Raw genomic sequence first — 16,523 nt, 5'->3', positions numbered from 1 at the left:
ATTTTGTTGCTAAATTTAGGAACTTTTCAGACTACCCTAGCAACTTTCTCTTCCAAGAGCACCTAGCAACAAATTTAGCTATTTTTAAAATTTATTTAGCAGCTTTCAACCTTCCTTGAGCAACTTCACCTGAAAATGATTTGGCAACACTCGATGTGGGTGTTTTTCTGAAAAAAGGACACTTGGAAACTCCAAAAGGAGTGGAGAACACTAAGGGACTTGTGCTTACTGTACAACTCCTGCACGTTGTTCCAAACCTGTTTGACACTTTTTTTTACTAGTGAGACGCTCGTTTACTTTATCCAGCCAAGAAATGTGGTTTATGCATTATCTTTGCCAACACGGTGGTGACTGCAATAAAATTAGTTTCATTTAGACTTTCGGTCTTTACATCAACATTAAATGAGAAGTCGATAAAAGTCGATCTGAGCAAACATGCTGGTTTCATTACTTTATGATGCTTGAGAGACATCACAAATCCACCAAATTGTAAGCTATCAGTTTTTAACAGAAAGATGAAGGCTGTGACATTGAAGTTGTCCACTAGGTTAAGGAATATTTTTAAACCATTTTTTCCAGTCAGTTTGTGTTCATTTAAACTGAAATAAATGCATTGAACTGTTTAAGCTATGATGTAGTGACAGTAAAGTTTTATATAATTAGTGTACATAGAAATATGTGAAATGCTTATTCTAAGAATTGTTCCATTTATTAACTTTTTCTAACATGCTATCTTAAGCAATACGACAGTTTGTTTTGTGTAGTAGCCTATTTCTGTATGCCATTAGAGTTTACTAAACTGCACGGTATGATTTCCTAAATAATCTTTGATTCTGCTCGTCCTCCTCCGCATTAATTCAAAACTGACATTTTTTCTACAGGATTCTAAGTTTACTCATGATACAGGACATTATGCACCTTCAAGTTCATATTTTCATGACTATGCACAGAGAAACAGAAATTCATTACCCAACAAGCTGAATTTGTGCATTAATAATTAGGTTACATGGCGATTTAATTTAACGACACACCTAATTTTCTGGCTGAAAGGAAGATGACATATTGACAGATTAAATATTTTTTTACCAAGTAACGTTTGTATGATCTCATTAATATTTACACACGCAACCTAGTGGAACTTAAATCTCCATGTACATTTCTAAAAGTTGAACTATTTTTAAATAGTTGCCCTACATTTAAAAATGCAATACGCATGCTTGAACGCAAGTTTAGTTGTAATTAATATGGTTATGCAGTATTAAATAAATATTCTTAGAATAAAACAATTATAACTGAAAGAACCTATCAGTGGTCACCTTGAAGTTGAGGATGGCTCGAGGATGACTACTTGGGAACCAATTACCAGTGACCATGAAGTTCTCTTTACTACAGAGAACTCAAAAGTCCTTCCTACTGCAGAGGACCAGAGGACCCTGTCACCAATGACCTCGAAGTCCTCCCTACTGGATAGGAACCTATCACCGGTGACCCTAAATTCCCTTCTGCTGCAGAGGAACCCGTTACCACATCGGTGCTTGCCATATATGCAAGGACTTAAACCTGACCTTGCCCTGAGAGAGAAGGCCCTCCTCCAACAGCAACATGAGAGATATGTGAAAGGCTGTATGTGTGAATTGATTTGCAAGAGGAGCTGAAAAAATTAGCAACCATTCCCAGTTTCGGAATGTGCTTTTAAAAAAAAAAAAAAAAAAAAGGCACACTCACAGCATGCACAATGAATGTGTGTTAAAATGTACATGAATTACGCAAATAAAATAAATTATAAATGTACAAAACTATGCATCTAGAAAATATGCACAAAATAAGCACATTAATTACAAAATATGCACATAAAAATATCTATTCAAATATGCACTTTGCAAAAAGTTGTATCTAAAAAGCACAGTAGGCCTATAACATTACACATTTTAAAAAGTACAAAAATACCCAACTGTATACATATCCCTATCGACATCCAACAATTACAGAATTGTCCAAAGCAAACATTTTTATTTTGAATAATCAATAGGGGGTTATTATTTGCCTTAAATTATTTCAACGCATTAAGAATTATTTATTTGCACACAGTAATGCAGTAATGTTGACAGCCCTAATTTATATGCATTTTCTGTAAGTATTCTGCTATACTGTTGAAAAGATCTCATTGATTAACATTACAAGCTCAGAATTTAATCTTACTTTTTGGCCATATAAAAATAACAACAGCTAGGCTACACCAAACTGCCTATTTGTTGTTCAGTTCATGCCTCTGAATAAAATTAAGGTGTTTTAATTGTGAGTCCCATATCCTTAAAGAATATATGAGCCATAAAATCCTGATGTATCAAATATGATACAAAACATATATGCAAACTTGTTTTTAAACATAGTTTTCTTCTGACAATACTTTCATATATCAGACTTTACAGGGTTAAAAAGTTCAAGTGTGACAATACTTCATTTAAAACTATTAAAACTTTTTTCTACTTTTTTATAATTATTATGCCTTTACTTTTAATCAACTCACATTTAAAACATGAAAAATTTGATACAATAAGCAAGACATTAAAGTTTTCATCATAACTTTATGTTTAAAATCACAATCATATACCGTATTGACCGCTGTGTGTTTTGGAGACGCAGATCCGCGCCAGTCCATCAGGAGGCAGCAGGGAGTGTGTTTATTGTTTGGGACGGGACTGGATATATGTGTGTGTGTGTGTGTGTGCGTGTGTGCGTGTGCGCGAGTGCAGACCGGGATCTGAGATTTTTGGGTGGTGGCTGTTTGTTTTACTGGAACAGCGGCAGCAGCAGCAAATGCTCTGGAATGCGTTCGCCCAGCTAACTTTACTCAGTCGAGTTTGAGCGAAATTTGACATTTCCTTTCAACTTCTATCGACTATCGGTTCTTATTTTGTGCGTGTTGAATTTTGAGGACGGGATATCTCGGTCAGAGCAGCTTTTATCGATCCATTCACAGAGAGAGCTAACGGGATAGCGTGCTAAGTGAACACAGATGCAGGCCATAAAGTGTGTGGTCGTCGGGGACGGGTGAGTTTACCCTCGTATTCAACATTGTAATTGTTTTAGAATAAACTTTTACACGTCTCGGACCTTTCTTAGTGTGCTCTGTAGTGTTTTGAGTTTAGATAACTTGTGAGCCTTTATTTTAGAAACTTTTGTGCGTTCTTTGTAGCTCACAGATGTTTTAAAAGTGCTTATTTCACACACATCACTCGTTAAATCTGTGTTTTCAACATTTATTTATTTTGCAGCATTATGAATGACTTTAAATGTGTGTTTTCCGTGTAAACTAAAGCCTTCCCTGAGTTTCTTTTAAATGTTACGCCATACAACGGCAGTACACTTGAGTAAATGCAGTCTAAATATGTGGGGAGTGTTGCAGTGATTGATGGGGAAGTCAACCAAACCCACTTTTGTAATTCACATGAGTAACACCGGCTGTTATGATGTTTATACAATGTTATGTTTAGTATATGCCCTGCTTTTCTGTGACTGAAACGTATCACTGCTTTGTTGGAAAATCAAGTATAAGAGATGACATCAGTTTGTGTTATATAAGGCATGGTCAGTTCTGTCATTGGATGTATTATATGAATGATTTGAGGTGTTGTTTTTTTCAGGGCTGTGGGAAAAACATGCCTTCTGATCAGCTACACCACCAATGCTTTTCCCGGGGAATACATCCCTACTGTGTGAGTAGACCTTACTCTAACCCAGTTCAGCCAAAGAGCAGACAATTTACTATTGCGAATATTCATACTAGAACAAGCCTATGGACTTATCTATTTGCCCAATTTAAAACACAGTATTGCATTAAACAGTCAGAATGGCCATTAAAACTTGAAAACACTGCATAATCTTCACTGTGTTAATTAAAAATACATAGATTTTTTTATTAGAGCTACTTAAGTTTTTCAGAAAAGAGCGGTGTGATTTTTTTTTTTTTTTTTAATCAACATTAATGACACAGACAGCTGCAAGTATTTGTATTAGGCTTTAAGACATGTATAAAATAGTTTAACTAAGTATTTACAATATTTAAGCAGTGTGTAGTTGCCAAGTTAATGAGATTCTAAACGGATCAAAATAAAAACTACTGGTATTGCATTGGCATCGGTATCAGCAGTTACTCAAAGGATTATTGTAATCAGACATGAAACAGTGGCATTGAGCTATTCCTAATTATTTAATTCAATATTATAAACATTTTTATGTTGTTTTGGACCCCATGACTTTCATTATGTTAACAGAAGCAGTTAAAACATTCTTTTTTGCAGAAGAAAAAAGTGTCAAACAGGTTTGGAACAAGTTCTTATTTTTTTAGCGAACTGGCCCTTTAAAGTCAACACGACATCAAAACTGACACCATTTACTTTTAAAAACCAGCATTCCTGGTCTTGTTGTGCCAGTTTCATCTGTGCATGTTATTCCAAGTAAAAAAAAACGTATCTTTAATCTTTCATCAGACTATAATAAATAGCTTCACCTCTAAAACAACTATTTTTTTTCACTTGCTTCATGTAACCCCTTCCTTTCATCTGACTCCATTCTGGTAGTCACTTCCCAACAGCTAAAATGAATTTGTCCCATTGCATAACCTGTTTAACTTATTGTAAGTACAAATGGTAGCAAGTTGCATTTCACATTCATTTTAATATTCGTCATGTCTTATCTCTGAACTGTATACTATCTTTCATTTAGATTCGATAATTATTCTGCTAATGTTATGGTCGATGGAAAGCCGGTGAACCTGGGTCTGTGGGATACAGCAGGGCAGGAGGATTATGACAGACTTCGACCACTCTCCTACCCTCAGACGGTACAATCATAATAATAGGGCTAAAACAGATGAATAGTAATTTTTATATATATGATTGCATATGTATTTGAGTTTCAGTGCCATATGGATAATCTTTGAAGGAGTTTTGACTCTTCACCTTAATGAGTCATGAGACCAGGAAGGATCTCGAAACTAGTTTGATGACTTATGTTCTGGAAATGTAATAAACTACGCCTTAACACAGTAAAATGATTAAAAATAGCCCATGTCCTGATTCCTGGTTAGGCTAAAGTGATTTCTTGTATATTGCTCAGAGCATTAATGGCAGCTCTGTGTTGTCATCGTCTCTCTTGCAAAGGCTGTGAGAGTGAATGGCTCAATTGTTTGCCGATGTCGTTCAGGCACAAACCTCACTGTGTTTTTGTTGCTCTGTTTCACTTGGGAAACAAGTGGAGTCAATTTACAGTTCATTAATGCAGCAGCCTAGCCAATGCTGTGCTTTGCAGATAACAAAATAATTCTGAAAGAAATTGAACATTAGCATGAAATGAGGATTTTGTCTGATTTTTTTTTTTTCCTTCTCTTTTCTTATAGGATGTGTTCTTGATTTGTTTCTCTCTTGTGAGTCCAGCCTCATTCGAGAACGTCCGTGCGAAGGTAAGCAAGCGCTCAGATATTTTGTGGTTTAAGTCAATATAGGCTATATTTGTTATAAATGTTTCTCGCCATGAAAATAGCCAGAGAGCAATGCTAGCATGGCATTAAACACAAACAAACAAAGTCAATGTAGGCGACTTCCCAAATGATCACAGTGAATGGAAAAGAGGAAGTGGCTCTAAGAATAGTCTGTCTGGCTTGACTGATTGAGCAAATGTGGTTTCAAAGCCTTAAAATGTCATGTTGATGCAGCTGTAATAAAGCAGATGGAAGGTCTTTTTAATCTTCTGTGTCTGCAAAATATCCAGTGATGTCCATTTCAAAGGATCAAGTGGCATTTGCCATTAGTCACTGCTGAGTGCGGGAGGTTGTGGTGTTGTTTATCCACAGGTAAAACATAGGCTAGCTTAGGAAATGGCAAAGTAACATGCTATTAGTATTTGAGTATAGAGTAGCCTACATATACTGTGCACAGTGTGCCAGTTTTCTACATGCATAGAATGATTTTGCATTCAATAGAAGCTCAGCATGCCTGTTTTGTTTTCTTTAACAGTGGTATCCAGAGGTCAGACATCATTGTCCCAACACTCCAATAATTCTGGTTGGGACTAAGCTTGACCTGAGAGACGACAAGGACACTATAGAAAAGTTGAAAGAGAAGAAACTCACACCCATCACCTACCCTCAAGGTCTCGCTATGGCCAAAGAAATAGGTCAGGACTTCAATATCAATAAAATGCATTTAAATGCCAGTGTATTGTTGCCTTTACACATATGTGTGTATGTTTAGGATGGGCTGACAGTATCAATTTTAATCTACCTTCATTTTGATGAACATCTCAAAATTGATTCTTAAAGCTGCAGTCCATAACTTATTTTTTTTGGGGGGGGTTAAAAATTATCCAAAATCAATTTTTGAGCAAGTACATAACCAGCCAGTGTTCAAAACTATTGCCTTACCTAAGCCCGATTCACAACGGTAAGCTTATAATAATGTTTTCTAATTTGAGTGGTACTGGTAGGTTTTTGCGGGAAATTCGAGCATGCCGCCACACCATTATGTCATGTCTTGTAAACATAAAGAAGTTGTCGCGGCTAGTAGAGACCATATGGCATGCAAGGATGCTGCAGGTGGAGGATCGTTTATAGCCTTTTCTCACAGCAGCTGGAATAATTAAATTTATCATTTTGATGGCGGATTATAATCCAGAAAGGTTTATGCGTTTATGAAACACATGTAAGTGACTGAAATTGGATATTTCAGTTTTAAATGTGCATCTGATTACAGATAGCCTACGTGGGATTACACAATTTTGTATTTTAAAGAGAATCAGTTCTAAGAAAGAATAGTATTTAAATCAAATTTAAGAAAGTATAACAATAATAATCATTTGCACGGTTTGATGTTATATGAGCTAACCGATTGTAAGATTTAATCACCATTGGTAGCGGGATTAATTGTAATGCTTTTTTCCTTTAGTTGGTTAGAAAAAAAGTGGCAGACTTGTTACTTGTTCAGATGACAATATCTGGTGAAAATTTGGGTCGTACTTCCAAGACATAGGCTAGAATCTGTGATTCCAAAGTACAGTATCCATACCAGTGCGGTGACTGACAGTCACACATCTAAACATTAGATTCCTCCACACTGAGGAGCCGTGCCGATGCACAACTCACGTAAAGAAAATAATTTCGCAAAAAACTGCAATTGCAGGTTTCAAACAGAGATGGCAACAAGGAGGCAAAACTTGCTTTTAAAGGCAGCTTTAAATTCCAAAATCGTTTTTTTTAGTCTATGCTGTTTTCTGTTGAAATGTGACTAAAACATCAAGTGCAACTGCTATCCAATACTTGTTACTTTGGATATTAAGTAATAAAAACAGTTTTGGTGCTTTTTAATGTAACATGGCATTTTGCTATAGCGCCTCAGTTCAAGCCTATTTACTACTAGTTATAGCACAGCATAAACACTTACTGAACTGTTTCATGTCCCAAGTGCTCAGTCAATCTTTTAATTGTGGAAAGATGTCATAACAGATAAATTACCTCAGCAGAGCCATTTAATATTCGCAGCTTGATAGTTTTCTGGAAAAATAACTCTAGTGAGAAGCATTTTGTTAAATATATGGCCTATATTACATATTCATATTTTCTACATTATATTTTTTCCTGTTAATGTCTCATTGAATTTTTGAAAGGTCGTGAAAACAATTATAGCTATCATTTAAAGATTCATATTTTATCTTAATTTCAGCGATGAATTGGAGTAAAAACATCCTTAAAGTTGATAATTTATGTGAAGTTTAAATGTTTGATTTATTAAAAACATTTGATTTATTTTTAAATAAACTTTTTATTTCTTATTCATTTCTTATATATTTAAATGAGAAGCTGAAAAGTTGGTTTTCAGCCAAATGCAAACTTATTTTCATGCATCAGTTTAAACCATCCATCCATCATTTCATCCAAATGTCTATTGTAACTAAGGAATGTTTAGTGCAAGAAATACAATGTAAGTGTACCAGCCTTTTTAAAGTGTGGATTCACTTTAAGTACTCTTGTATTCACTACAGGAGCTGTGAAGTACCTGGAATGCTCCGCCTTAACGCAACGCGGCCTTAAGACGGTGTTCGATGAAGCCATCCGTGCAGTCCTGTGTCCGCCCCCAGTCAAGAAAGGAAAGAGGAGGTGTTTTATCCTCTGAACTGACTGTACTCACAGCACCAGCTGCAATCTGAGCTCACCTGAGAGGAGAACAGTGGAGGCGGGGATGATGGGAAATGTGTGTTGGGGAAGAAGAAAGAGTCTGCACAATGTACATGTACAGATATTTCTCCCTCTTGCGTTGTATTTAGAGTTGCGCCACTAACTAGCTGTTAAAATGCCAGATTATTTGCTTCTGAGAGATGAGGAGCGGCATCCATAGTAGTTTTCCTTCCCGTACAGTAAGAAATTCCTGCTGCCTTCTAATGATCTCCTTTATTTCCCCCTAATTTTGATGAACTAAATACTCCATCTTTGTGAGCCCATATATTTTGTTTACAATCTGCGTTTTTGTAGAAAATGAATTATTGCCAAACGTTAAACCCATATGGGTTTTAATTTGCTCACACTAACGGTCTAATCTTTCCTAAAGGGTAGGGGGTGATAATCACTTGTAAGAGACATAGATTGCAGTAACATTGAAGGAACTATTTTACAAGAGGACAGCTGAAGTAACCACTTTATTTTTTTGGTTCCTGTGTTAAGGTTTCCATGCTAGAGAGTTTATTTTGTTTAACGGTATAAGAAACAAACCTAGTTAAAATGCATACAAGAGCTTTGTTTTGTCAGCATATAGCATATTTTCACTACTGTATCTAAATATTCAGAAGGGCAGATCTCTTGTTTATTCTCTCTCTGTATTTTAGTCAGTCTTTTGGAGGTGTCTGACAGTGTTTTATCCATTTTACAGTCCCAGTATTGTATTTAGACTACAGATCTGCCAGTGCCTAGTATCAGACCAGGGTTTCATTGCTGAGCATGTCGGATGTTTCTGTACTGTAGACACCTCAACACTATGACATGGAGTTCATGTTCTTGAAAGATCCCCTTAAAGACTGCTATATGTATAAACAGTTTGTTGTAAAGGTACAGACATTAAGTATTAAACTTCTAATTGGACTTCAGACATGGTTCAAGATGAAATGGTTGGAATTTGCCACATGGAATTTTTAATTTTGACAGATCTGTAACTTTTTTTTAAAACATTTAAAATGCTTTATTCATGCTTTTGTCTCCACTAAAGCTACAATGCATTAACCTTTATGTCTGAAAATAGAAACCAAATATAAAAACATTTGTCTTTGTCCTTTGTTTTCCGTGTACACTTTATGGACAAAAGTACTTTGGGACACCCCTCTAATGAACAGGTTTGACTACTTGAGTAATTTCCATGAGTACAAACCTTAATGTTTAAGGATATAATGATATTCTAGGGAGTTGTGTGCTTCTAATTTTAAAGCAACAGTTTGGACAGGACCCTTATCTATTCTAACATGACAATGCCTCTGTGTATAAGGCAAGATTCAAAATAAACGATTGATTCAGTCAGTGTGGAAGAACTTGACTGGTCTGCAGAAAGCCAAGTCCTAATCCTGGCTGAACATCTGTGGTGTGACTTTAAAAGACAACCTTGAGCCAAACAATCAAAACCAAACACCAACTTGTACATATGGGTACAGTCATTTTAGACACTTCCAAACCCATTGCAATAGAGATGGAAATACAATTTTTAAATACATGAATTGTGTTTCCATCTTTGTTGCCACCGTTTTGGAAGTGTTTGGTGAGGTTCCAGTATAGAGTGCTGCACTGATGTGTTTTTGTAGACCAACCGTAATCCAGTGGGGTTTTTCTATTGGCTTTTGGATTATTGCAGGAAATAAGTTCTGAAAATAAATTGTCCCCAACAACCTCTTGTTACAGTATAAGTATACATTTAAGTACTGAGCAATATTAATGAACCACATGCACTTACTATATGGTTAGGGTTAGGATTAGGGTTTGTCTTAGCATGTAATTATGCATAATTAATTATTATAATAGTAAGTAAATGTAACGTGTTACCGCAACAGCTTTTTTCAAGACAAGAAAATTTATTACTAATATTACTAATATATTTTATGTTGTAGAATAAAATGAAATATCTTGAGCTTGTGTTAACTGCAGACCTTATTTCAGGCATTTAACAGAAGATTCATTTAAAATAAACCCATCTTGCTAAAACGCAAACTCATTTCTAGGTTTTGGCAAACAAAAATACATCACCCCTGCAGCACTCTATTAATGATGCTACAATACGTGTAAAAAAAAAAAGAAAGTAGTGTTGCTTTTTTTCAGACTAAAAGGACTTTACTGATTAATCTTTTAACTGTGTAATTGCGAGAGCAGTTTTTTCTCTCATAATCATTGATCAGGATAAAGACGCCACCACCGTGGCAGACAAGACAATTGTGAAATCAGCAGAGGAAGCTGTGCTGGTTGGTTCTTCAATGTTCACTGTTCCACTTCTCCAGCACAAGTTTGGCTGAGACAGCATCTTGTATCCCCATTCCTGCATTTAAAAATTCAAAATATCCAACAAGTCATAAGAGCTTCGTTTCCACTGACTGACAAATTTATCATTCCAGGACTAATGAGTGCTTTCTAAAAAAAAAACATCTGAAGATAACACTGAACAAATTCCACATGACATTCCCAAATTTTCATTACAACTGGCTGAAGATCAGCAGGGGTTTTTAAAGCTTACATAATAAAAATTATACATATAAATAGTTCCTTTTTGTCTCTTGAGAGGACTGAAATGCAAACATCAAGCTTTTTAAAGCACATTCTGCTACTATGACTTTCTATCAGTGGTAAGAATGCTTTCTCCCCTTTTTTATTATCTTCAGTACATCTTGTTCTTGATGTTTGGATCACAGCTGTGGAAAAACAAGTTACCCAGTGACTTGAATACCGTAGTCTTCTCACGCTGAGCAGGAAAGGATCCATTTATAACTTCCCCGAGCTCTGCGAATACTTCAGCCTGGGTAAAAAATGAGCATGTAAAGTATTTGGGAATTTAGGTGTACTATATGTGTGTCTATGGTGACTCAAATAAGTGTTGGTGAAATCAGCTATATTTTACTGATGGAAAGTAATACATACTCCAGACAGAATGATATCTCCTGACTCTGCTGTCGCCCCCTCTCTGCTGTCCACATACACCACAGCCTCTCTCATCAAGACGTCATCCAGTTCCCTCCAGTCTGGCCGACAAGCGCCAACCGCTGTCATAAAACAGAGCACCACAATAGATAAATACACAATGTAGTAACTATCATGTTGACTTGTTGAGGCTGTTCATTAGCTGCATTGACCAACAGTAAGCAGCTTGGTTTGAAAGTGACTGTAGCTGTGCTTCCTTAATCGTTATGGATCGTTTTTGCCTTTGCAGTTTCTCTGAAATGACGCTCATGTAACTGCATCTGAACGGTATCTTTTAGTCATGACTATATTCTGAGTATAACACAGCCTCTTGTACCTTATTGGTTAAAAACCTCACAAAATATCTTATTGTAAATCTGTGGACCAGCTGACCTGCTATATGTGCACCTGGTTTGACCCACTTGCCAAAGAGTATCGGCTGACTTGCACCTGTGGCAGTCACTATTACATCAGCTCCCATCACGGCCTCCTTCACTGAAGAACAAACTGTTACAGGATCTTGGAGATCATTAACAAACTGTTGAGCCATTTCTTTCCTTCTGCTCCACACACGAACCTGCAGTGAATACAACGCTGGATTACATACACACAAAAACAGTTTTGAATGACTTGGACGTATTTCCTATTTTTATATATATATATTTTATAATATATTCCTATACATTATACTGGTTACCTCTTTGAACTTGAAGAGCTTTGTAAAGACATCATAGTGGCTTCTAGCCTGCTGCCCTGAACCAAGGATGCACAACACCTCTGAAAGAGCAGGCTTGAACAGCTGGAGAGAGAAAAACATATTCAGATTAAGTGACTTTATATATTACATCATTACTACTTTAAATGCATTTTAACCTACTTTAGCTGATATGGCTGATACTGCTGCGGTTCGTTTGGCTGTGATGGCCTCCCCGTCCATGATCTAACATTACAGATAAAGTTACAGAACTAAATCAAAATATAAATCATATATATATATATATATATATATATATATATATATACACACACACAGTTTTTTAAAAGAATTCTCTTCTGCTCACCAAGCCTGCATTTGATCCAAAATACAGCAAAAGCAATAACTGCTTTCTATTTGAATATATTTTAATGTAATTTATTGTGATTTGTAATTTAATGAAATGTAATTTATTACTGTGATCAAAGCTAAATTTTCAGCATCATTACTCCTTTAGTGTCACATGATCCTTCAGAAATCATTCTGATTTGCTGTTCAAGAAACATTTATTATTATTATTATTACCAATATTTAAAACAGCTGAGTACATTTTTTCAGGATCCTTTGATGAATAGAAAAATCCAAAGATCAGCATTTATCTGAAATTAAAAGCTTTTGTAACATTATAAACTATACCATTATTATTTAGCAAGGATGCATTAAATTGATCAAAAGTGATAATGGAGACATTTATAATGTTAACATTTCTATTTCAGATAAATGCTGTTCTTCTGAACTTTCTATATTTCTTAACCTGAAGAAAAATAAATAAATAATAATAATAATAATATATATATATATATATATATATATATATATATATATATATATATATACTCAGCTGTTTCAACATAATAATAAATGTTTTTGAGCAGCAAATCAGAATATTAGAATGAGTTCTGAAGGATCATGTGACTGGAGAAGTGATGCTAAAAATTCAGCCTTGAAATCTTTTGCAAACCAAATCAAAGTCATGTGGTCCGACCTAAAATATAAAATAACACAGGAAATGACATCACAGAGATGTTTTACTGCAAGCTCTTATACGTTATTGACCCAGATAACAATTTAGTAAATCCCAGACATGAACAGATGTGCGGAGGAGAGGATGGTAAACTGTCTGCAGAATAAAGCAGGTTAGTGTGGCTCACCGCGGTCACAGTTCCACGCTCGGGATGAAACAGTAACACGGTCGCTTGAGTTGATGGTAAACTGGATCCCTCTGCACGCTGGTAGAAAGTCACCATCTTCGTGCATAAAATACCCTCAGCGGCCAAATATGCAGGCATAACGCCCAAAAACCTGAAAAATGCAGCAAGTGTTTATTTCTATAGGTCTATGTCAGTAAGCGATCGTGATATTTAGAGATTTATTCATACCCATTGTATTGTTGTACAGGGACCACAGATCTCACAGGCTGGATTATTTCTGAACTGTCCCGTTTAGAAAACTTTCCCATGACAGACTCCAGTCTGGGAATCAGATCATCATAACCGAGCAAACTCTCGACCTCGTGTTTGTTTAATAAAACGGGAGACTCGCTCATAGTTATTTCACCTGTCTGTCGGTCTTGCTATCAAAGACTTCTCTGTTTGTGGTGGACTTCAGCTTCTCGGTCACGTGGTTCACTGGAGTCAAAATGAGCAGTTTCCTTCTCTTTGTGTCTAAATAAAAACTCTTCGTACAAAACTACAAAAAAATAGAAATAATTTTGAAATTGTGGGCTTAAATGGTGAAGGCACACAAATCTACATATTATTGCAAAAATAAACAGATTATGTGACGTCACCTTTTATTTATATTTCTCATATTTTTTATGATTAGTAGCTCACTGTCTGGCAATTGTCATCTATTGTCAAAGATATGTAACAAAATATATACAAAATTTTAATGTAGTGCAAAAATAGTAACCACTATTTGCAAAATGTCTGTTGAACTGAATTTGAACTGTCAACTGTTTGTTGACTTTCATTTCAGATGGCTGAAATTGAACAACCTGCAGCTGTTACATGGAAAAAAAATAAGTACTACATAATCAACTTTTTCATGCACAATATTCCCAAACCATTCTTCTCCCTTTTTCCCCAAATGAATAAGCTTACCTTAATTAAATCTCTTAGTATTACAAAAAAAAGTTAAATATACTTATAGTGAACTGCATAGTTTACTAAACACTTAAAATGCATGATTTGCTTTCATTTGACAGTATTTATTGTAGTATTAAATTCGCTTTGAGAAAAAAAAAGTGCATTTTTTTTCACTTTGCATTAGGTAACAACAGAAAAATGGTAAATTAATACTGCCAATGTATTAATGTTAGAAATGCAGTATGTACATCCATCAAGCACGAAGAACCCACACAAATCATCATTTGATTTTAACCGAACTTTATTTCGGCTGTCAATTGTTGAGGAGCACGCTCAACATTGTTTGAGTCTAACAAAAAGGGAAAAAAATCCTTCGGGATTGTACAAAAAGGTCATTTAGAAAACCTGAAAACAAAAGTGTAAAAAGTATGAGCTCAAACTAGGAGTCTTTCAATAGCCATCTGCACAGACTGAATCTGAGGTTTCAGCTGCGATCCCTCCTTGATGGTGACTGATGTGGCAATGACAGGTCTTGACACTCCACACGCACGTCCGAGAGCTTGTTTAGAGCGCACAAACACATACGGCACGTTCTTATCCTCACACAGCAGCGGCAGGTGCAGGATGATCTCCAGAGGTTCAGCATCAGCCGCCATCACAATGAACTCGGAAATCCCACGGTTAAGAGTTTTGGTGGCTGTGGAAGACATTGAAAATCAGAGCTGGCAAAAGTGACATTTACAATATGTAGATAATTAATCAGAAAAATTCATTTTGGTAATTAAAGCTTTGTTTTGTCTTTGTTGAAAGAACAAGTTCTAAAAGGGTAATATACCGCTGGGTTTTTAATAAATTTGGCTGTCTATGCAGTAGAAATGCTATTTTAATAAGTGCAACATGACTAGAGAAAAGAGCAAAAGGGCTGTGGCTAAAAAAAGGTAAGTAAACTTCAACACCCACAATGCACCTGGCATAAAGGCAGAAGACCTGTAATTTTAATAAAGCTGTCAAAATTCTTCAGAGGATATCTTGATGCAGGTAACATGAAAAAAACAATTTTCATTTACTTATACAGTCGACATTGTAACAATACAAAGCTGGTTGAAAATCAGTGATCTTGTCCTTTAAAGATAAGAAAATGTTATAAAATATTATGAAGAGATACAAAATTAAAATCATAATAAATTACTTATCAATAACCCATTAAAAAAACATTACATCAACCAATAATTTTTGCTTTTCCACTTTCTGACCCTAGTGGGTAATACTTCTGTTAATTAAGCAGGAGTGTGATTACTTTTTTTATTTTTGATAGTTTGTGTAAAGACTAGCATAATAATAATGTAGTGATATAACGGGTAAGGATTGTTGTTATGCTCTTAATGGACATACGTTCATCCAGCTGAGCTACTTTACCTTCATTGGCCCCTTTTCTCAACTGTTTGTAGTTCGACGCCTGCTGCACCAGGTCCAGGATGGTTTTGGAGAGCGTGGCGTCTGCCAGAGGATAGGCTTTCGGATTCACTTCAGCTTCAGTCTGTGTAAAAAGGAGGACAGACAACAGAGCAAAGCGTTATCAGCAAGACACTCAACCACATAAAATTAACCAAACGACACTGATTATCTGGTCAGCGTAATGTCTCATGATGACACGGCTTTCTGATCTACAACTGAAAGGCTTTAAAAACAAACCAGAAACCTATTCAAATAAGATCCATGTATAAATACTTTCATAATTCCGGCAGGCAAAATTAAAATAGCTACGCGAATGTATGTTAGTGAAGCAACATCCTAAACTAGTAAGTAGTCCCATGCGTGATACTCACCATTGTGTTTGTTGTGTTTTGGCCGGTGACTAACTTATAAACAAACGGGTCCTCTCGGCAAGAGCTTCACGGAGGACAGTACTACTTTAAACAGAAAATATATAGAGTTTAGAAAATAAACTAAAGACCAACGAAGCTTTGGGCTCTTCACTACTACCGCGACTCGCAACACGTGTGTGTGGTCGATACACTGCGCATGCTCACATTCAACCCCCTTCCGGTAGACTTTTTTTAATTTATTTTTTAATCTTTATTAAAATAATTACTTTAATCTTAAAGACATTCCATATTTGATGTTGACTATTATGAAGAATATTTTAAAAAATGTATAGAATAGAATATATTTACTGAAAAGAAATCGGAATTTTGAAGTTCTAAATTCGGAAAAGCGTACTATTTCATTAAGAATAGTGTGTTAGTATGCGGCGAAACAAATTAAAATTACGCTTTTTTGTTTTGTTTTAATAAAATATATTTTCCTAATTCAGCACCGGTGTAGAAAAATTGCAATGTTTCCTCCATAGACTGTAAGGAAAAGATTCGTCGCAAGACTGTGTTGATCTCACGTTAATGGTTTGGTTTTAACCGATCTCGAGTGAATTTTATAATGTAGATTAACAATTATTTAAAACAAGTACTACAAATGAATAAAATAACAAAAAATA

The 16,523-nt window shown here is 35.5% G+C and overlaps 3 protein-coding genes across 3 annotated transcripts; 1 reads left to right on the top strand and 2 right to left on the bottom strand.

Annotated features, from left to right (window-relative positions):
- The first annotated feature begins 2,699 nt into the window (after window positions 1-2,699).
- rac1a (Rac family small GTPase 1a) lies at window positions 2,700-9,311 on the top strand. Its single transcript, XM_058793592.1, has 6 exons — window positions 2,700-3,051; window positions 3,645-3,716; window positions 4,726-4,843; window positions 5,399-5,461; window positions 6,015-6,174; window positions 8,035-9,311. Exons 1-6 carry the CDS (start codon window positions 3,017-3,019, stop codon window positions 8,163-8,165), a joined length of 579 nt encoding a protein of 192 aa, XP_058649575.1. The 5' UTR covers window positions 2,700-3,016; the 3' UTR covers window positions 8,166-9,311.
- Window positions 9,312-9,449: 138 nt separating this feature from the next.
- On the bottom strand, window positions 9,450-13,565 carry crym (crystallin, mu). The gene is made up of 8 exons (XM_058793591.1): window positions 13,325-13,565; window positions 13,097-13,247; window positions 12,069-12,131; window positions 11,889-11,990; window positions 11,585-11,768; window positions 11,153-11,274; window positions 10,946-11,030; window positions 9,450-10,556 (listed from the first exon to the last, which is right to left on the bottom strand). The coding sequence occupies exons 1-8, from the start codon at window positions 13,489-13,491 to the stop codon at window positions 10,492-10,494; spliced, it is 939 nt and encodes a 312-aa protein (XP_058649574.1). The 5' UTR covers window positions 13,492-13,565; the 3' UTR covers window positions 9,450-10,491.
- A 750-nt stretch (window positions 13,566-14,315) lies between these two features.
- snu13b (SNU13 homolog, small nuclear ribonucleoprotein b (U4/U6.U5)) lies at window positions 14,316-16,077 on the bottom strand. Its single transcript, XM_058794136.1, has 3 exons — window positions 15,859-16,077; window positions 15,449-15,569; window positions 14,316-14,729 (listed from the first exon to the last, which is right to left on the bottom strand). Exons 1-3 carry the CDS (start codon window positions 15,859-15,861, stop codon window positions 14,467-14,469), a joined length of 387 nt encoding a protein of 128 aa, XP_058650119.1. The 5' UTR covers window positions 15,862-16,077; the 3' UTR covers window positions 14,316-14,466.
- Window positions 16,078-16,523: the final 446 nt, after the last annotated feature.

The sequence above is a fragment of the Onychostoma macrolepis genome, chromosome 12 (assembly GCF_012432095.1).
Source record: "Onychostoma macrolepis isolate SWU-2019 chromosome 12, ASM1243209v1, whole genome shotgun sequence".
Taxonomy (NCBI): Eukaryota; Metazoa; Chordata; class Actinopteri; order Cypriniformes; family Cyprinidae; genus Onychostoma; species Onychostoma macrolepis.
The sequence above is the reverse complement of the archived record's forward strand: the minus strand, read 5'-3'. Positions and strand labels throughout refer to the sequence as shown.